Raw genomic sequence first — 22,265 nt, 5'->3', positions numbered from 1 at the left:
TTCGTAATTTCTCGTTTAGATTTGCCCTCTCGGTTCGGTGAGGGATAAGCGGAAATAATGTGGCTGAAATACAGGACTCTTGGCTGCACTCTCGCCAGTGTTTCGAAAGTTTTTACGATTGTTTATTAAGGAACTAAGCTCACTTAATAAGATTATGGGCAGGGCGTGGTCATGCTCCTGCTCTTAGTAGCACTAAAAATGCTTGCCTTTCCGCAAACAATTCAAATTAAACTGAAAGTCCAAAACGCTCGCCCAACTGACGGACATTCCGTTCGACTTTGGCTTTTGCATTTGCCGCTGACAGCAGCCACCAAGAAATGTCGGCAGCTACAGAAAAAAATAAAAAACACAAAAAAAAACAACGAACCCAAGAAAAGGGAGTGTTCTGCATTGTGAAAGTGGAATTTGCTTTAAAATAATATTGCATAACTGCAGGCGCTGCTTTCACTCAAAAGAGCGGAAGAAGCTCTCTGCTGACTTGCAAAAAGAATGGGCGAGATGAGTGTGTATGCGTTTCGCAATGTTTGGCCAGTAGTTGGTAGTTGGCCGAAACATTAAAGCACTTTATGGTTATGGATTGTAAATATCAACCCTTCAGTTCGAAGAAAGTGATGGTAGTACGAAATCGAAGCAGAAAGAGAGAAAGTTATCAGTAGGAAAAAACGAACACATTCCCATTTCATCTGAGCTTGAATTTCAGTAAGTCTAAGTACTACGAAAAGGAAAACATCAAGCAGACAGGTAATTTTAGTAGGAAATAAATCAATATCGCACTAAAAGCAGCTTTCTGTGGGCTTTCCAAGCCCCCAGCCACTGCATTTAGTTGGTTCTATTTAATCATCTTATGGCTATTTCTGGTTCTCGGAATGTTAGTGCAGCCTAACTGCAATGCAATGCACTTACCAAGCCCGACGAGAGCTCTCTAAAATATATGTTAATCCCGGGCAATCTCTTAAAAACACTTCTCAATGTGATGAGTATCTAAAGAGAGATTACGATTAGAGAATATCCTCATCATCTGGTCCTGCGCAAATGATCATTATCCGTGTAAATTTAACCCAAAAAGGATAGCCTGAATGAAATCAGCAAAAGCTTCATGTGAGGGAATTTTAATTGTGCCGAAGGATGGAGGTGGCGAAGGTTTCAGCTCCTTCATCTCGCTCTCGAGGACGCCAAGCTGCCTTTGCCGACGAAGAATGCATTCCCTTGCATAATTTTCGTCATTTAATCGGATTACGGCGACGTCACACAGCAGGAAACACATACAGCAATACCAACACACACACACACACACACAGCAAATGGGACGTTAAGTTGTCCTTGTGTAAATACATTTATGGCCAAAAAAAGATTTAAGGCAAACACGGTGCACAGATTTAATAATATTAAGTGACATCTGTTGTCTTGGCTGGCGGCAATCGCGTTCGTGACTCCTCCACGGTTGTTTACGACAACCGTAGCCACCAGAAACCGGAGAAATTAATTGGTCGCACTTGCTCTGCCACGCCCACTTTTGCGGCAGTTACTACCAACCAGATATATATACATACATATCCAACCAGATTCTGACCAAGTGCGTGGGCGTGCGTTTAATGCCACTTTGATTTTCACACTAGCGCGGGCACAAGCCGCCAGCCATAATGCCCATATTCCTGCTCCTGCCCCTGCTCCTCCTTTTCCCGATTTTCCTCCCAATAAACTCCCCCTTTATTGCTGGCATAAAACCACTTGGAGGAGATATAGACACCAGCCAAAGGGAGGAGGCGTGGCACGCCAAGGGCGGACTTAATTACGCACGTATGGCTGTTTAAATTGGGTTTGCCATCGGGTCGGGAATGTTAGTTTTATGTTAATTAAGTATTGTTTATGTCAATTAGGGCGAACGGAATCGAATGGCCTGGGTGGGTTAGGGGTTTACAAATTGTATTAACTTGAGCGAAAGAAACGGGAAATTAATAGGGCTCGGATTCTGCGAGGTGGCAACAGACATCTTAATCTGGAAAAGGTTGAGGTAAATAAAATATACAATTTAGATAAGCTTAATCTTGGCCAAGGAAAAGGAAGTAATCAGTTAGGGTTGCCCACACTATTAGAAATGGTTGATAAAGGATTATATAGCATGTTGGCTAGTAAATCTAAATTAGAAATTATTAACCTGAGGAGATTGAGGACATAACTTTTCTAGATCTGTATTTTTAGAAGTTGAAACTTTATACTAAATAAAGGAGCGCAGAAAAGCTGGCATACCGTTCCTAATCAATCATTACTAGTAGAATAAAAACTCATTATTATTACTAAACATTTAACATTACCCATTAAATTCCTTTCATTCCACAGCAATGGCTGTTAAGCAGGAATTCGGAGTAAATAATCTTTCATCCATCACCTTTCACCCGGCATGCCAGGAACTGTGGGAACCTGTTTAGGATTACGTTGCCATATCACAGTTGAACCTCTGACCCGAACACGATTTTGAAATTAAATCCATGCCCAGCCAGGAATCCATCTCACAAAAATGTGACACAAAAGACCTCGAAAGAGAAATGTGGCAAGTGTCGCCGTACAAAGGGAGAGACTAAGACACTCGATAGGCTGACTGACTGTCTACCAACCCAGTCCAGTTCCTGGTTCCCTACATCCTTCTCTCCAACTTGTGATATAATGCCAGAAACAGACGTTGCCATTGACAATGGCATATGGTTACAGTAACAGCAGCACCAGCAGCAGCAGCAGACATCGGGGCAATACACGTATATATCATCCAGCTTTTCATTCCACTTAAGCTGCGTTAAACATATTTAAAGTACGTGATGTTAAGTGTCTCCCGAGCATTTGGGACCTCTCTCTACCTTTTTTGCATAAGCAAATTTTAATATGTTTAACTCGTTTTGGTTGCTACAGTAGGAGGAGAAGCTTGTATCTTTTGTATGGGTTGGCCAAGAACAAGCTGATGGCGTTAATTTTTAACGGGCTGCTAGTCCAGGCATCATTTGTGCAAGTCTAGGCCGGGCATCGTACATAAATGTCAACCGACGCGCTCATCCATCAATGAGCTCTGAAAAATTAACACTGTGAGTGACAGTGGCAAAGGACTTTCGCTTCACGAAGCCTTTTTTGTGAGTTGGGAATGGGAATGGGAATGGGACATGGACACGGACAGGGACTGGAAGTGGAAGTGGAAGTGGCTGGCTGTGGCCTGTCGTTTTAAATTATGCAAAACGTTACAATTCCTCGGCTCGTGGCCTGCCAAAGGTATAGCTGAATGATGAATTGAGTGTTCACTGAAAGAGTTTCCCGGCGGGGGTATTGAACCGGGGGAATATTTGCGGCTACGAGGGCGGTTTCATAGATTAAATTTGATTATGCTACATTACCCGACAACGAGTCCGCTACGTGATCGACTTACGGGACAGCAATCGCAAAAGGCCATAAAGCCATTCAGTGGCAAGGCCAAAAACTAAAGGGATTATCGTTTTAAAAATGCATGAAAAAAGTTTCGTTGGAGCTCTCTCTCTCTCCAACTCTCCCTCTCCCGGGGGGCGATTAAGAGCATGTCCCAAACAGCAGGACCTAACTGAATTAATTATCTGTTTTGAAATGCATTAAAAACTATGTCAAACTGAAATCGTGCGGTAAGCCAGAAGTTTACCAAGTGTTTGCCTGTAAAAAACTATACTACACTTTACTCTGGTGGTTAATTAAAAAATGAATAATAAGATGGGTAGAATAATGAAATATAGCTTAAATTTATTAATTTACTTTTATAATTTTGGAGATCAGTATTACACATTTACTGAGACACCTTTTATGCATCGGTAACTAGAAATTATATACCTTAGTATCAGATTTAGTTATATAAAATTATACAGAAGATTGGGTTAAACGAATTTTAATATTTCAGTATCAATTCCTTAAAGTACTCTTAAGCACTAAACTGATTAAACTTTTTATTTTATAAAACTTGTTTCTCAACTTTTACTTTTTGAAAAACATCTTAAATTGAAACGAAAGTTTTTAAAAAACCATAAAGAACTCTTAAGCTCAGTCGACCGTTCTTAATGACTCATTAATTAGAGCTTGACTCGGCTCAATTAGTAAAATCCATGGCGTATTCTTGTTCATTTTCTTCCATTTTAGCTTTTATTCGATTTACTTTCGGTCTCCTTCGTCTCCTTCAACTTGTTCTCTTAAACATTCTGAGGCTGTTTTCCATCACTTACTCTGCACATGGCACCAGACAGCACACAACAATACCACCCACTACCAAACCACCAAACCACCAAACCACCAACCACCCCCCAGCTTGCTAATACGTTTTTTACGAATTTCTCTCTTCTCTACTTCTAGTTGTGCTTTTGTATTTGCCAATTTTAATGAGTGTAGCAAGCAAACCAAGCAAACAAAAAAACAAAAACCAAAAACTTTAGCAACACACAACAACAGAGCATTTTGTACAACAACAAGCAGATAGAAAAGTCCCACCATTATCATCAACAAAACCAAACAACAACAATAACAAAGACTCATTTGAATTGCAATAAATAAAACAACAACAACAACAACAAGCACGTACACAATGTGACAATAAAACAGCAGCTAGAAAAAGCTAAAAAGGAATTTCATTGCACGCACTAGACGAAAAGTAGCCATAAAAAAAAACAGCAGAAACAGCTAAAAAACAGCCAAAAACCACCAAAAAAAACAGTGATAAAATCAAAGAAATCCTAAAATAACGCACAAGCAGAGAGAAATCCGCAAAGCAGCCGCAGAAATTATAGAAAAAATAAACAACAAAATCAAACAAATTCAAATTGCAACTTTCCCTGTCTTGTCGAATGTCCTTGCACCTTTAAGCTCTAGCTGTGTGTGTATATCTCTGTGTGTGTATATCCCGCTCACATGTGTGTCTGTGTGTGTACCCCCAGCCACTTATCCCCACACTCGTACCACGATCGGTGTCCGTGTTTGTCGTATAGCACCACCACCACCACCACAACCACCACCTAGAGCAATTCAGCACCACCAAGAAAATAAAATCTAAGAAATAAATAAAAGCACATTCACCAAAAAATAAAAGCAATCGCGCCACACCTGCCACACTGTGCTGGGTGGAGCCACCTTAAGAGCCAGCTGAACCACCGATCTCTCTGGGGCTGACAGGTCAGAGTGAAAAGTAGAAAGCAAAAAAAAAAAACCAAACAAAACCAAATAAGAACCCTAGACAACCCATAGCCTCCTGGTAGCTCCCGATAGCTCCCCCGATTGATCCACTCCACATAACCACATACCAGCACCACAATTGCACATTACTACCATAGATATCCCCGGCAGTACTACTACCGCATGGAGCGCGGCACCAGCGGTGGTCAGCAGCAGCAGCAGTCATCGCACCACCACCAGCAACAATCATCGCACCACCACCAACAGCAACAGTCGCACCACCAACAGCAACAGCAACACCAGCAACAGCGACACCACCAGCATGTGGTCGCCGTTCATAGTTTCGATCCGTATTTGACCGTCGGCGGGGCGGATGAGGAGCATACGTCGGGCACCTCGTCCTTTGATAATCCCGCCACGAAAAAGAAACCACCCAAGCTGAAGCCCATCCACCGATCCCTGTCCATGGCCATCGATAATTATGCACCGTCTTCCGGTGATCTCGACATGGATTTGGATATGGAAATGGGCATGGAGATGGGCATGGACATGGACATGGATATGGCCGATATGGATATGGAGGGAGAGGGCATTGTCATCAGTGAGAAGCCGCTGATCCACCGCTCGGCCTCGCCCCTGCCCCATCCCCGATCCGGCGCCCTACCCCCGCAGACCCTAGCAATCCCAGCACAACAGCAACAGCAACATATTTTATCCCATCCTAGCCAGCGTGGCGGTGGCAGTGGTGCCGTATCGCCAGCCCTATCTGCCCGCCAGCAACACCATCACCTCCTCCAACAACAACAACACCACCAGCAACAACAACAACAACACCAACAACAACAACAACAACAGCAACACCAGTTGCACATGCACACTTTTCAGCAACTGGCCGCACAGGCAGCTGCTGGCCGGCATCAAACAACCCACCAGCAGCATTCACTATCGCACCGCCAACATCCGCAACATACGCATCCACATCAGCTTCAACATCCGCATCCGCATCAGCATGCGCACTCGAAGAGCTCACCAACCTCACACGCGGTTAGCCCGGTGCTGGGCCAACAGCACCGCCAGCAGCCGGACATTTACCTGGTCAGCAGCAGCAGCAGCCTGGGCGATGGTGTCGGTGTGGGCAGCTTGGGGGTGGGCATGGGCGTGGGCATGGGACGATCGTTGGGCGGGAGTACATCGCCCATTCAATTTATCGATATGGACGATATGCCCAATCCAACGGTTATCCCCCAACAACGCCCAATGCACACGCATCCGCTTAAGAAGAACCTGTTCCGGCGATCCGACACCATTGACGTCCATCCGTCTACCAATTTTCAGATGAAGAAAACGCATTCCTTCCACGCACAACAGGATCCCGCCGCCCTGGACCAAATACAGCTGGCCGTAGCTGCGGGCTCGGCGGCCTCAAGTCGTCGCACCAGTTCGGTGAGGGGCAACTTCCTAATGCCCGGTCCACCAGCGGGTGGCAAAGAGATATCCCGGTCTCCGTCGCCCAGTCGAAGAGGTTGTCGGTCTCATCGATCCTTCAATGATCCTGGCAGAAGACCCAGTGTTAAGCCGGATTCGGTGGTGGAATCACAAATACGACATCCATCGCTGAACGATGACTTGATGGAACCGATGAATGGACGGAATCTGTTTGCGGCACCTACAAATTTGTCGCTGGAGAACGAACTGTTCGTGGACACGCGTTCGCGTAGCAATAGCCACACCAAGATGGAGGAGCTTGGTCTGGCGGAGATCACTGCCGCTGCCGTGGCCGTGCAGCGATTGCGCAAGAGCTCCGGAGCTGGGTCCTTTGAGGATGCAGCCGCCGGCCATAGTGCCACCCACCCGCCTTCCGCAGCGAATAGCGTTAAACAGAAGCGGGAATCACATCACCCACATACCCGCCAAGTGAGTACCCATAGTTTGGAGTTAGATGGACGTCCATCGACATCAGCGGCAGCGGCGGCCGCTGCAGCGGGCGGACATGGATTGCAGCTTCACAGTGCGGCGGCGGCGGCCAGTGCAGCGTACCACTTCAAGCGGGGCGCCCAGCATGGACGTTCGCTCTACCTGTCGCCCAGTAATCTGGAGGAGCTAGCCGTCCACCGGCCAGGTGTTCTAGCGGCAGCAGCAGCTTTTCAAGGCACCAACGCCAGTGCCAGTGTCAAGCAGGCCAAAGCCCTTCATAGCGCCAGCGTTCGGCTGCGCAGCTATCGGGAGACCTTGAGCGCTTCCAAGAAGTCCAAAAGCTTTATCGGAGACGCCAGTGCTGGCAGCGGTCCGCAGGCGGGCGACGACTTCGAGCTAAGCTCACCCCACCGACGCAACAGTCGCCCGCTATCCACAGTTGTGCCTGGATCCAGCATCGAGGAGATTAAGAGGAGTCCACGACCCATTTCCGCATCGGCGGCGGCGGCTGCATTCATCGAGGAGAAGCGGCCTAGCTTCGAGAGGAAATCCTCACTGACATACGACCATGAGTTGAGCGATGCTGCTTTTGCTGCCCAGGTGCTGAGACCCTTTCATCACAAGTTGGCTGCCGGGAGGAAAGGATCCGTGACAGGAGGCTCACACAAACTGAAGAAGAAGTCGCTGAGCGATGACACCGACGAGGAGGAGGCGGCGGATCGCAAGCGCAAGCGGATCGTCTGCATTGTCCTATCCACGGTCCTGTTGTGCCTGGTCTGCGCTAGTGTTTTCGTGCTGACCATCACGCTGACCTCTAGCTCCGGCCAGGGCGGAAAGAAGGCGCATTCGTTCAGCAGGGACACCCCCGTCCACTGGACGGGCATGCGGCCCTCATGAACTCCAACGCAGAGGCTGTGCTTCGGCCAATACCAAACCAATCTGCCAGCTGGTTATCCCCTGACTTTGGACTCGATTTCGTTAACGTTTGCGTTTTCGCTTCCGCTTCGATTCCGTGCTGTCGTTCCGCTCAACATTTTGTTTCCTCTGAGTCTCCGGGTCTCTGGTTGCCCCAAATTGTCCAACTGACGTTCAACGAATGAGGGACAAGAGAACAAAGAGGATATGCAGCGGCAACTATCGATGAGTCTGTAAGTAGGCAAGGCTATGAGTATGAGTTTCCAAAATAGAAATGGATGTTAGACGGTTTAAAAGAGAAACAAACAGCAGAAAGCTTTGATTTTTGGTAACTGATATGTTAGTGTAATCTATATGTTAGGTAAAGCACATGTAACATCATCCAAACTGCAACTGATAATCACATTCAATGTAAAAGAAAACTACCAAATCATAAAACATTTTCTATTCACTAAAAATCAATCAATCATCAACAATCGAAATCTCTCTGCTGTCTCCCTCTGTTGTTGCAACTCTGAAATCCAAATTATTTTCCATAAATACTTAATATTTAAATATAAAATAATGGCATTCCCTTATTGGAATTCTTTAAACTGCATTCCATATCTGCCCCAGTCGATGCAAATCAATGAACGAGGTCAAATCTCGGGTACATTATCGGGCTTAAAGCACTAGCAGTCACTGTGGCCATATTGCCATATGTCCTTACAGACCATAAAACTGTGCAAATACAAATATGTATGTCAGCTTCAGCACCAGCTCCATCTCCATCTCCCTTCTGTCCACCGAAATGCCACCCCTCTCCTTAAACACCACCCTCAAACAAAGAACACAAACAAACAAACACACAACGCAGTAGCAGCTATGGGAAGGAATTTTCAAATATTGAGCTGGCAAAAGCTCAGCAAAATCTCGAGCATTACATAACTGACTAACGGACTAACTGACTAACCTGCCAGGCAAACACGCACACGGCCATAAAAAATGATGCTGTACTTACTTACCGTGACTTTAATGACTTTGACTGCATCAGGAGCCGCAGCATCTTCTTGCCGCAAAAGCCAAACTAATCAGCACGTGTGTGCGTATATGAGGAGTATGTCTGTGTGTGTGTGGGTGTGGGATTGCATGTGCGTGTGGATATAGATGTGGTTGTTTGTGTGAGTGTTATTTAGCCGAGGACAAACAATGCTTAACCGACTCTCAGTGGGTGGTAGTGGGTGACTAACTGACCGACAGGCAGACAGACAGATAGACAGACTGGCAGGCTGAGCAGCCAAGGCCTGCGGAGACCTTTCCCTTGGTTACCATGCTCTTTTTTTATACACTCGCTTAATAGTTTTGTTTGTTAACGTGTATGTGTGTGGGTGTGCAGCATCATTACGGCACGGTACGCTTGGTTTCCTTTTTATTATGTGTGCGTGTGCCCACAGACAGGAGGCGCACTCACACTCATAGCCTTAATTTCACGTTGACGACATGGAAACTAGGTTACTTTTTCAACTGCGCCTCAGTGAGCGCCAGAAAGGGAAAGTGCAACAACAAGAGCGATAACAACAGTAGCAAAACTGGCAACAAAAATAAACTAACAACAATTGTTTATTATAAGGCAGCAGCAGCAACAGCAGCAACAGCAACAGCAACAGCAGCAGCAACAGTAGCAGCATCTCCTGCTAGTGACATTGCCCGCCCAGTTTCCTTCGATGTCCTTGCCAAAGTCGAGAGTCCCGTGTGACCGCTAAAGTCCCCAAATTGCCAAGCCCACTAGCAAGTTGCAAAACATCCACATAAAAAATGCGACAAATTGACAGTTCGCACAGAAAAGTTTGAGGTCAGAAAAGAATCCAGCCAGAAACTTATTTCACTCTTATCGAAAAGTTCAACTGCAAACTCTAAAAGAAACCACTTGATCAAACTGCAGAAGGTGAAAACTTATTGCTGATAGGATGTAGAAAATGTATCTCATGGATTCACTCCTCCGTGTGCGATTAACTTGCATCCTAAGCTCTAATCGATATGTTTAACTTGAAACTTCATGAGAAACCTCTTGATCAACCTACACAAGGTGTATAAGTATAGGTAAGCAAACAAATGAGAGGCCATACGTAGGCCGAGATTTTGTTTATGCAACACTTCTCAGTGAAAATGTATGTATTAAACTCATGTACGATTAACTTGCAACTTAAGTTTAACTTCAGCTTCAAGGCAAATCATCAGGAAGTTGCAACTTATTGTTGATAAGGATAAGCAAACAATCAGATGGGAGGCTGTACATTTGTTTAAACAGCGCTTTTCATTTATGCAACACTTCTCAATGCAATCTCGTTTCGCTTAGTTATTATTTACACTTGACATAGCTTCTATTGTGATATTCATAATTGAAAGCAATAATGGACGAGTTGTTTCAACAAGCTTTCCATTACCGAGGCAAATCTGTTGCATGTTGCATCTCCATCATGCTCTAGTTAAATCACAAAAGAGAAAGAGAAAAAAAAACCTAATGCCAGTGGCAAACCAGACAGCGGAGGCAACAAAAGTGCATCAATAAATTCAATTTGAAGGTACAATGGATGCAAAACAATCCCTAGGGCCATAGCCAGAGTTCCATTCCCTGGCTGCTAATTAGGCGTCGGTCGCCATCCGTCAGGCAAACTGGCGTGACGGCCAGGACACAGAAGCTCCGAAGGAGCACAGAGGGGAGGGGCCTTTTGCTTTCAACGCCACATTTATAATTAAACAACATGAAAGACAAAGCGCCCAGCAGACAGAACAGGCAACTGAATGAAAAGTGTGGGCAAGCCAGGAAGGTTGGAGGTACAAAAGCGTAGAGCGGGCGTGAGGCTGAAAGTTACTCGGCAGCATTTATGAGCGCCCATAATGGCTGTTAACAATTTAACTTGTTTACCGGTGGGAAAGTTATATGTTAATTGGTCTCGTATAGCCTCGCACACACCGAGGCACACGCGAACTGCTCTCAGGAACTGGGCACGCACATGGCTCACCCACGTCCTTGAGGACAGGTGAATGATCAACTAGGCTATGTCCTGTAACAAAAAGAATTCGGTAAAAGAGGTAGTAAAATTATGAGTTTTACGGTCTTAGAAAATGTTTTTATATTTAAAACTCTCTTTATATAATGTTTTAAAAACAACTTTTAGTGAAACAGCCAGAACCAGAACATGTATTAGTTTAAGGATTCACTACAGATATTAGTTCTCCCCAGGGCCTCATGGCTTCTCGGCAAACAGAATATTATTAATCTAGTAATAAATATTGCCAGTAAAGCAACCAAAGCCACCCTTCAACCTACAGGCTAACTTCCAGTGCCCGAAAGCAGGGCAAATTGAGGAGGCATTGTGCTGAGTACCTCCTACTTACCAGAGCCAGCAACAAAGCCGGCAACAAACAGCACTTGGCCAAGTGAATAATGGCAGGCATCGTCACCTGTTCCAAGCCTGCCTTCTGCCCCCTTCCATGCCACACCACCCTCACTTTGGCATTAACACGTTGCGATTACGCCTCATAGACCATGCAAAGGCACGAGCACGGGCTGGGGTATAGGAGCCAGGATGCCTGGACATATCCTGGCCATGCGGCTGGAAACCACTATGTGGCCTTTGGCCCATATATGCATATGAATTTGATGACGACAGCAGCAACAGTAGCAACAGTAGTGGCAGCAGCACCAACGATGTGTGATGTTGCATCGTGGTTGCACTTCCACTCGTTAAAGTCGCTTGCTGCGGGTGGAAATGGGATTACTAATTTTTGCAATTAAATGAGAGCGTAAAAGGGGAAAATTACTTAAATTTTTGCACTAGCCTTGCAGCAGAGTGTGTGCGCTTGTGTTTTTGTTTGCGTTGGCCGTCGGTCTGTTTGGTGGCCATTTGGGGCAAGAATTTTTTAATTAAATTTCAGCCGAGCGCAAATAGTGCAATGGCAAAATGTTATATACGACTATATGTGTATATATTGGACCCGATAGGAACACTTTCTGAATTAGCAGCTTTTCCGGCAAATCAATCAAATTACACACACACACACTAGCACGCACACATACTCGTACAAAACAGAAATTTAACATATAAAACAAAGGACTTAAACATATGGGGAATATGCAACAGTTTCGCATTCGCAATATACAAACAAACTGAAACACCAACTGTGACTTGTCTCTGTGTCCGCGTGTATGTTTGTGATTGATTGGCAAACAAATTTTGACACTTTACACAACACCCACGGGCAGGTAACCAATGTTTGTCCATCCAATTCTCTGCCTCTACCACCTCTCTATCTACCGATTCCCATTCCCATTCCCGTTTCCATCTCCATCTCCATCTCCAGTTTGTTGAGCGTTAATTAAAACTGCTGTAAAATGCACAAAAGCGTTGAGCAAACAGCAACCGCGACGACAATCGCAGGGGGGGTCATGTCAAGGGGGTTTTTCGAGAGGAGAATTGGGTTGGGTGTGGGTATGTGAGTAAAAAAAAAAAACGGGTAACGTGTGCGTGAAATGGGGGATATGTACATGATATGTATACACATATGCGAACGTGATAACCCAAAGCGGAAACGGAAATAAAAACAGCGGAAGATGAACAATGTTGGACTGTGTTTAAAGTAAATAGTCTGGATTGATGAAAGTTGCATTCGAGAATTCATCAACAGGCATTTACTTCAACTGCAGTTTGAACGAAATGCAACAGGAAAATAACGAGTGCGCAGTGAAAATTTTGTACTTATATTCTAAATTATTTCTATACCTAAAAACTTGTTCCATTAGAGTTATAAATTAATTATAAGAAGGGCACTGAAATTTGCTTATTTACCAAAAAACTTAGATGTCATTTTATTAAGCATATTTGAATTTAAATCTTTAACAAACTTGTCCTTCACTTTATCAAGATATTTTAGTAAATGAGCAAATATTTTTATTTAAGTATGTAAATATTAAAGCTGTTTGGCAATCAAACCGCATTTTGGCACAAATGATTTTCATTTTAACCATTACAATCCGAGATCATTTACACCGATTTCTATCGTTGACAGTGCGACAGGAGAACGAGCGAAACTTCCGAGAGAATCTGGAGCGAACCTGGATGATGAAGAACCGCACCGAGCTGAATCTGCAGCGTCAGCAGATGGAGATGCAGCTGCACGTCGTTCCATGAGCGGAAGGAAGGAAGTGACACCGCTGCACCAGATGCGACCAGAACCGGATGAGATGTCAGCGCTAGCTGGAAATGTCAGCGGTTGGCAGCAAGAACAACAAGTTTGTGGCAGGAAGCCGGAGGACCCTTCTGCCTTCTTCCCTACTCCCCCCACTCCTGCAATTCCCCATTTTGCCCCGCCCTAATCAAAGTTATGCGCACAAAAGCTACAAAGAATAACAAAGAATACAAGAAATCGAAACAAAAGAAAAAAATTGTTAACTAAAATTAAAAATAATAAACGAGGATGGAGCACTCCGAAGTGCTCGGCTAAAGCTAAAAAAAAAACTTAATGCTAATTGTAGTTAAGTCTGCCCAGGCGGAAATCACTTGTTTTATATCTAACTGAGAGGTAGACTCCACTTAGAGCAAACCAAAAAAAGAAAACAAAGGAAAATACAATGGTCGAAGAAAATCAAAAGTGATGCAGTTTAGTCAATAGTTAAAACGTTGTTTATAGAGTTACTTCGATGGCATTTTAAATGTTAGATCAGTGACGTTCTGGTATACAAATTCGCCTAAAAACCATTCTCCCCAGGGGTATAAAATCACTTAAGAATGTGTCTAAAAAGATGCCATAAGTAGTTTTTATTCCAAAAAACCAAATGTACAAAATTAGTTTGTACTATTTTTCACAGCATATTTCAGGCACACTTTTATGTGGTTTTCCATTAAAGGAGAAATCTTCATATTTGCAATTTTTAAGTTACAAACTCAGTTAAAAAATTTCCGAAGAGATATACATTCAAAAACGTTTACTTTCCGGCAAAGTTGTTTACCAGAACGGACTCGATTGTCCTGTAATTATTGTGCTTAGGATATGATCTAGTTGAGGCTGCAGGACGACGCCAAGTGGAAGGAGCAATTAAGCGAAAGGTTTCGATTGTTCAGTTGATTAGCCAAATGGTTTCAATTTTTCTTTAGCAGAGCTTTTCCCTCCTTTAGTTATCCCACCCGAAAAGTCTTCTCCTCCTGAATGGCGTCGACTTGGGCAGCTGGCGAGAGAAAAAAAAAAAGTTGGTCAATAGTTACGTCTGAAACTAAGTTGTTAACTGAAAAGTACTCCTAAGTAAATGTTAATTGCAATAAACAACAGAAAGTTTTTGTATCTCTTAGACGACGTTGAACGAAGAGGAGAGTTTGGAGGAAAAGCGAAAGCATAAGTATCGAGTATTCCAAGATACGTTTTGAGTAAAAATACGATTTTCATAGGTTAACTAACAATAATTGTAAAGGAGCAGCAAAAAGAAACATTCAATAGAATTACTCATACTTGGAAAATCAACTTGTGCCAATGGAAACCTACAAAATCCTAATAAGAAACCTGCTAAAAACAAAATGTGGCATAGCGTAAATTAACAAACAATTGAATAATAATAATAATAATAATGATGATACAGAAAATAAGAAGGAAAAGTTAGATAATTAGCGGATCGATGTGAAACTGTTACTTAAGTGCAAAACGAGCTTGTTGTCGAATTAATTTTTAAATGGATTTAAACTAAGTGAAACTAAGCTAAATGTTAAATGTTTTTTTAGGTGTTCAATGTTACAATTAATTTGTGGTCGAGCAGCTAGAATTGATTGCCCAGCCTTTACCAAATGAATCATTTTACGAACCTGTGCTAACTCAGTTGCGAAGTTTAACGACAAAATTTAGCTTGAAGCAAACTTCTATCGGTTTCAGCCAACAGAGCGTTGAAAGCTTGAATACAAACTTGTGAACGAACTTCCCCCAGTCGCCCCACTCTCTCTATTACTCTCTTTGCCCAATTAACAATTAGCCGGAAACGTATTTTACAACGCAAATAATTCCTAATATTCACCCTATTAAACAAAGGCCATTTAGTAGGTTTTTCGATTGTGATCCACAGATAGGAAAATTATTTTGTATCCCACAAGATTACACAGACATTGGCACCTGCATAAACATGGTAGAAATGCAGAGAACAAAACAACAAGATTTGCGTTCCGGAAAAACACACACAGTTGAAGAAATATCTTTCAGAAAGATCTTTTTGTTTTAAATATTTAGATGCCATTTGTTAAGCCAATTTTGTAACCAAACCTTTTTATTCATTTCGTTTCATTTTTGTATTTAAAATTTTTACTAAAAATGACCCACGAACCAGCCAGAAGTTCTTAATGAACTTTCCTACCATAAACTTTATTTTCTCAGTATAAAATTTTCTCCAATTTTGTGGCATTTGGCTAACGGGGGAAGCATTCGTTCAACGATGGGCAGGACGAAAACAAATGGAAAGCTTTAAATTAGCTCAATAAATTGTAAACTTAAACATTTAATCGACTTAGAAGCGGATCGTTGTTAAATGCAATGCAAGTATGTCAAAGACAAAGACTCACACACCTCATTCAGATTTGTAAGATATGCATTTCGGTCTACGAATAAATCTCATATTTGACCAGATACAGAGGCTAAATAACATAGATACATTCAAATTAACACAAGGCAACCGCAAAGGATACTTATAATATAAACAATCAAACAAAACATTGTACTTAGTAATTGCATTTAACAAGTGTGTGTGTGAGGGATGATATTACTAGGTTCGCATATAATTGATTTAACTGCATGCTTAAACTAAAACGAAGCTAAACGGGATATTAACTGAGAGGTAATGGAGGTTAAGAGGGAAACCTAATTAAAACAATACAACTAATGTCTGTAATTATGGCTAGCTAAGTGTAAAAATGTAAGCTGAATTATTATACAACCAACTACAATCGAAGCAAGTAAATTGATGTAATTGAAATACTCGTAACGTTTTAGGGCAATGAATACCAATGAATAATGAATAAATGACACAGGTTAAAAATAAAAATAAATAAAAAAAATAAAACACAAAACCAAAAACACGCAGCAAAAATAAATTAATGATTAACGAAATTATTTCTCGAGAAAAAATCAAACTTTTTAGCCTTTGAACGAGAGACTTTTGGTGCCCAATCCAGTTTGAGCAATTATTTACAAATGAAAAACAAAGAAAAAAACAAAAAACAAATATATAACGAAAGACACAAACACACACACACAACACAGTATCACAACACACACAGATACACACATGCAGATGTATTGTAAATAGAAGAACAAACCAAATGAGTAAATACCAAGTAGGTACATAAATAAATAAATAATGAGAAGGCTTATCCCAAGTAAATCAACATTAAATAAATTAACAAACGGAAATCAAACAAAAACAGGTAATACTTCAACTTGTGCGCAAGGAATCAACTTTTACTGTTAATTGTTGCTGGCAATGCGAAAAACGCAAAGCCAACCAAAAAAGCGAAAAACCAAAAGCGAAAAAATTACAAAAATAAACCATGAAAAATGCAAATCAAATATATTTAAAAATACATTTGAACGCCTTCAGCGTTTTATTCATCAACCAAGAAATGTTGAAAATCGAAAGAAAAACTCAAACAAAAGCCATACAAGCGATAAATCAATTTGTGTCACCTGTGTAGTAAGTATATCTCAGTATTTGTAACTGAAAATGAAAATGAAAAAGCGTTGAAGTGCAGGCATCAACCACAACAAACAACAAACAAAAATCAAATGAAAATAAACTGAATTTACAAGTGAACATTTACTTAGAGTTTTATTTACGAGTTACGAGTGGGTATATGACATTTTGTCTAGAAATTCCATTTCCTTTGATAAAGGTCGACGAGCATTTTCTTCTGGGGAGAAATATTTTCTTCACTTACATGGAAGTAAGTATCTTTTAGAGCAAAGAAAGTTTAACTTATGTTTACGAGTTTATGTTCAGCCAAATAAGGAAGATGGATACCTCCAACTGTCACTTTGTTGATTATTTTATTTCAATAAGTTGAAGATACATTTTTACCAATAATGAATTTTCACTAAAACGGATTTTCTGACAGAAAATAATTACTTCAAATTGCAACTTATAAATGTGTAGAGTGCTTTATATCAGTAATTGAAAATGTAACTAAATTGGTAAGTTGAATTTAAGTCTTTATACAGTTGTTTTCTTAAAATAAGTAATTTAAATCGCATATAGAAAGGTCTAAAATAATGAATTTCGAATCATAACTAGCCAAGCCCGAATGGCTCCAAAAAGAAAAGCTCTAGAGCGCCATCTCTTAAAGCTTTCGGAACCCATGTTTACTTCTAAGTGTGCCCCGCTGGCAAAAAATACCGCAGCTCCAACCGATGACTGGTTGGCCCCCAAAAAATACCAAAATCCCCAATTCGATAACTGTCCACCCGAAAAGCTCATCTGCTCCAGCTTTTACCCATCGATCGCCACGAGCTTATCGGACTCGCGATCACATCTGAAAAGTAGAGGAAACAAAAGTGAAGATAAATTAATTAGCAATTAGCCAGTGCAAATAGACTGGTGTCAGCCGACTAGCCAAAAGCAGCTGAGCAGATAGTTCCGCCTTATTGCCTCGACCCGCGTGGAACCAAAATAAACAAGCGAGTGAAAGGTGAAGGCAGTGGTGGAGGAGGAAGCGGTGGAGCTAGTGAAAGGGGGTGGAGACGGGGGGGAGCGGACAACGAGGCAGAAACAAAAGCACGAAACGGCGGACAGAACCAGTCGAAACAAAACAACAAACCGGAGCGGACGCACTCGAAAAAAAGCGAATAAAATTTATTTTTGTGCTTAGTGCCGCGACAGTGTATGTGTAAATGTGTATATGTATGTGTTGTGTATATTTAAACAATATTTAAAAATCATACGCCAGACGAAAAAGCAAAAAACGAAGATCTCCGTCTCCGCCAACAACGAAGCGGAGCAGCAGACAGATAAATAAAAACACAGAATCCGAGACAAAAACAACGCGACTGTGACGCGGCAAGGTGCTGGAGGTCACTCGGCCCATTTCGCATAGCACTACAGTAGCAACATACAACATCAACACCACCACCACCCCCCTTTTCCAACCAGTTTCAGTTCCAGTTCCATCCGCCCGCAAACAACACGCGCGATCTGAAAAATCAAAAAAAAGAAGAAAAAATCCTAAATACAATAGCAAACTCACGCGCTTCGTCGTTTTTATTGCCCGCCCTCTCGACTGATAAACGTCAGTTGATAAATATATATCGCATCACTGGCACTAAAACAAACACACCAGCAAACAAACACCAATTATTCCAATAAAGCCAGCGCCAAGTGCGAATGCGCCCTCGATTTGTATGCCATCAGCAGCACTCGGTTGCCCATACCCATTACCATCCCCATTCCCACTACCATTCCCACTTCCATCCCAATTCCAATCCCAATCCCCCCAATCATTCCCATCACATTTACGGCGCCACTGACGTCAGTTATCGGCGTTATCGCACCGCTAACATGGTGGTGGCCGAGGGAGTTATGGACTCCGCCGGATCGGGGATCGGTATGGGGCACTTCAACGAGACCCCATTATCCGAACTGGGCTTTGAGACCCGCACTCAACTATCCCGTATGCTGAATCGCAAGAAGGTTCTGCGATCCGAGGAGGGCTACCAGCGGGACTGGCGTGGCATCTCGGAATTGGCCAAACAAAAGGGATTCGTCGATGAGAATGCCAATAACCCCATGGATCTGGTACTGATCAGTTGGAGTCAACGGAGTCCACAGACCGCCAAGGTGGGGCATCTCGAGAACTTCCTTGGCATTATCGATCGATGGGATGTCTGCGATGATATCCAGGAGAATTTGGGTATGTATTATACTAAATATATAGAATACAGTGCAGATAGAAGTAATCTGTATCTATAATTGAAAATTCCACCCTTGAGATTCGAGTACCATCAATCAAGTCAAAATAATAGACTAAAGATTATTTTATGAGTGACATCCAGAGATAACCCTCAGATACTATATATGAAACTTTTCTGTTTTAGTTTATTTCAATTTCTTTCAAAAATTTGATTAACAGAAATTGTTAGGCTTATCAAATTTCTAATTAGAACAGTTCCTTATTCCTTAAGTTACCAAAGTGGCCCATTCAATATTATTTAAGTTATAAATAATAATTATCAATAACTTTTTGTTGAATGGTTTTTGGATTTATGATCGGAAAAACCGTTTTGTGATCATAAAAATGATTGTGGGGATGTTTGTAATGATATCGAAGCTATGCGAAGTACGCGTGTGTACTTTAACTTATCTGTGACGAATATATCTAAATCAAACAATTCTTATCATTGAATACATAAAAAAATTGACTTATTATAAGTACCAGATATGATGTTCTAAATATAAAAGTCACCCACTTTTGAATGATTAACTTTTATTTATTTATTATATATTAGCAACAAAAAGTTGGACTTCTAATTATTTTTAATGCCCACCTAGTAACAATTTTGAGTAGCCATAAACAACAGAACGTAAACAATTCAAGTTAAATGAAAATGTCAATCATTTAGAACGTAGTTTGTTTTATTTATTGGCACAAAGGGGATTCACCTTGCATCAAATTCGGTCATTAATAAAAGAGCCCCGAACCAGACAATTTGGTTTAGGAATATATATATTTATATAGGATTATTTGTTTTGGCGCATGATTTCCTTGAACCCAAAATGTATTTTAAAACAAATTAAAAAACTGAGAAGGTCAAAGCTTGAATTATGATAATAATTTATTTAAAAACTTTAGGGCGCACTTTTTATAACATTGCTGTGGTTTCCGGTTTGTGTTTATTGAGAATTTGCATTCAAACGACTTTTAATTAGAATTTTTATTGTCCAATAATAATTATAATTAAATATAAAAAATATTCCTGTAATATACGTATGTTTGTATTTACTTACTGGTTAAATCTAGAAAAGTCTAGAATAGACATTGTTTTTGTTGATTTCGAAATGTCATAGTACTGATTTGGAAAACATAAACATACCTTGTTGTTTTTTTATAAGAATGATATATTCTATAAATATTTTGTTTTGAGAAATCTCCAATTTCTTAAGAGTTATAGGAAAAATTCTTTTTTTATATTAAAAAACATTAATTTTAAAATTCAACTTTTCGATATGCAGCCAAAGACACCCGTCGTTTTAACTTGAAGCAGGAGCAGAGACAAACCTCTCTGGTGGAGGCGTGTCCGCCGCCTCCCAGTGACTGTCTCGAGACCAACAACAACTACAGCAGCAGCAACAACATCACAGTGGGCCAAAGTGTCCAAATCCTGAGCGACGAAGATCAGAGATGTGTGCAAATGGGTCAGCCGCTGCCCAGATACAATGCCTGCGTTTTGTATGCCGAGGCAGACATAGATCATGCCACCGAGATCATGAATAATCTAGAGTCTGAGCGATACAATCTCAGGGTAAGTGAGATCTTTTAGGTGTTGTGTATTCTAAGAAATAACCGGAAAATCTTCAATAACTTTAGCTCTTCCTGCGCCATCGCGACATGCTAATGGGCGTTCCCTTCGAGCATGTCCAACTCTCACACTTCATGGCCACCCGCTGTAATCACCTGATCGTCGTGCTCACCGAGGAGTTTCTTCGGAGTCCGGAGAACACGTACCTCGTGAACTTCACCCAGAAGATTCAAATAGGTGAGTAGCTGCTACGCAGTTTGTAACTCAGGGTCAGACCGATTAATGAGTTCTGTTTTCATTTTTTTTTTTTTGTAGAGAATCACACTCGCAAGATCATACCGATTCTGTACAAGACGGACATGCACATACCGCAGACCCTGGGCATTTATACACACATCAAGTACGCCGGGGACTCCAAGTTGTTCAACTTCTGGGATAAATTGGCCCGTTCGCTGCACGACCTTGATGCCTTTTCTATCTACTCCACGCGGCAAGTGCAAACGTAAGTGTTGCTACCTTTATTTATGGCTAAATTCGTGATAAATCTTCAAGCTGAAAAGTAATCTTCAGATAAAAGATAGAAAGAGTTAGCAAACTTGTAATTTGAAATATATACATTGGACTACTGCGGGTTTTAGGGGCTATGAAATCGGTTTATAGTATTCACATAAAAATCTCAAATGTATACCAAATGCTTGTAAACAAAATATATAAGCAAATATAACATAGCATATGTGCGATCAACCTTAGAACAATCTAGCAAGAATTTTTATTTGTTCTGTGAATTAGAAGAAAATACTTTTGTTCCGAGAGAATAGCTCAGGAAGTAATACACTGCGTATGAGTAATTTATTTTTCAAAGAAAACATAAACTTCATTACACAACTTGATTAAATGACCAAGAAATACAATGGATGAGAAAATCATGATTACTTGCAGCTTCTAACTTAAAGAATTTTATGTATGAGATTTGAATCACGCAAAAAAACCCGCTTCGTCATGCTGAAATTTATGAAGTAAATTTAATACTCTCTGATTTTCAGACCCTCGCCGGTGGAGGAAACGGCTCCGCAGCGTGTGACCACACCCAGCATTCGGATACAGATCAACGATAAGGATGTCACCGACCTACCCAACTACAAAGTACCGGAAGCGGAGACCACAATTGTATCGGTGTCCGGCGATACCGGTTCTCCGCTGCCGGAACACAAACCGAAGAAAAAGGATCGTTTCCTGCGCAGAATTACGCACAGTTTTGGAAAGACGCCGCGTAACGATAGTGCCAATTCAAAGACCCTGCGACACGCCCACTCCGTCAGTACCATAAATGTCACGGAACGGGAAAGGACGCTAAGTGCCAGCAGCTCTAATATCTCCACTACGTCAGAGAGCAAGAAGAGCTTTATCAAATGGCAGCCAAATATCCTAAAGAAGGCATTGTTCTCCCGGTCCAGCAGCAAGCTGCAGACACCGGGTTGAGAGAGATCTTAATGTTAGGATAGCCATTCATTTGATTCCTTGATTCCTTGTCGCGTGTGCCGAGCCTAGTTACGGCCATAGAGTCACCAATGTCGTCACCCTCCATGCCTAGTGATAATCCTTAGCCTTATCCTTATCAAAGTCAACTAACTTAATATACTTAGACGCACTTGTTAACTTATATAAGACAACAACGAATAAAGACAATACCACATATCCGCACAAATGTATCACAAAGCACACAGACAGACGACCAAAAACGATATATATATATATATATA

The 22,265-nt window shown here is 41.7% G+C and overlaps 3 protein-coding genes across 6 annotated transcripts in view; all 3 read left to right on the top strand.

Annotated features, from left to right (window-relative positions):
• The window catches only part of LOC108104477 (box A-binding factor), a 41,418-nt gene extending 28,273 nt beyond the window's left edge, over nt 1-13,145 (top strand). For all 3 annotated transcript variants that reach the window (XM_017210575.2, XM_017210573.2, XM_017210574.2), the window contains exons 3-4: nt 4,348-8,222; nt 13,039-13,145. In XM_017210575.2, coding sequence (XP_017066064.1) covers nt 5,344-7,971 — 2,628 coding nt within the window. In that variant the 5' untranslated portion in view covers nt 4,348-5,343 and the 3' untranslated portion in view covers nt 7,972-8,222; nt 13,039-13,145. The remainder of the gene's footprint in view (nt 1-4,347; nt 8,223-13,038) is intronic.
• Nucleotides 1-16,810, top strand: part of LOC108104479 (pneumococcal serine-rich repeat protein) — a 72,691-nt gene extending 55,881 nt beyond the window's left edge. For both annotated transcript variants that reach the window (XM_017210576.2, XM_017210578.2), the window contains exon 8: nt 13,039-16,810. In XM_017210576.2, the coding sequence (XP_017066065.1) occupies nt 13,039-13,160 (122 nt within the window). In that variant the 3' untranslated portion in view covers nt 13,161-16,810. The remainder of the gene's footprint in view (nt 1-13,038) is intronic.
• Nucleotides 16,811-17,481: 671 nt separating this feature from the next.
• LOC108104493 lies at nt 17,482-22,200 on the top strand. The gene is made up of 5 exons (XM_017210607.2): nt 17,482-18,899; nt 20,219-20,508; nt 20,574-20,742; nt 20,821-21,007; nt 21,549-22,200. The coding sequence occupies exons 1-5, from the start codon at nt 18,374-18,376 to the stop codon at nt 21,982-21,984; spliced, it is 1,608 nt and encodes a 535-aa protein (XP_017066096.1). The 5' UTR covers nt 17,482-18,373; the 3' UTR covers nt 21,985-22,200.
• The last annotated feature ends 65 nt before the right edge of the window (nt 22,201-22,265 follow it).

Source organism: Drosophila eugracilis, unplaced genomic scaffold, assembly GCF_018153835.1.
Source record: "Drosophila eugracilis isolate 14026-0451.02 unplaced genomic scaffold, ASM1815383v1 contig_1765, whole genome shotgun sequence".
Taxonomy (NCBI): domain Eukaryota; kingdom Metazoa; phylum Arthropoda; class Insecta; order Diptera; family Drosophilidae; genus Drosophila; species Drosophila eugracilis.
The sequence above is the reverse complement of the archived record's forward strand: the minus strand, read 5'-3'. Positions and strand labels throughout refer to the sequence as shown.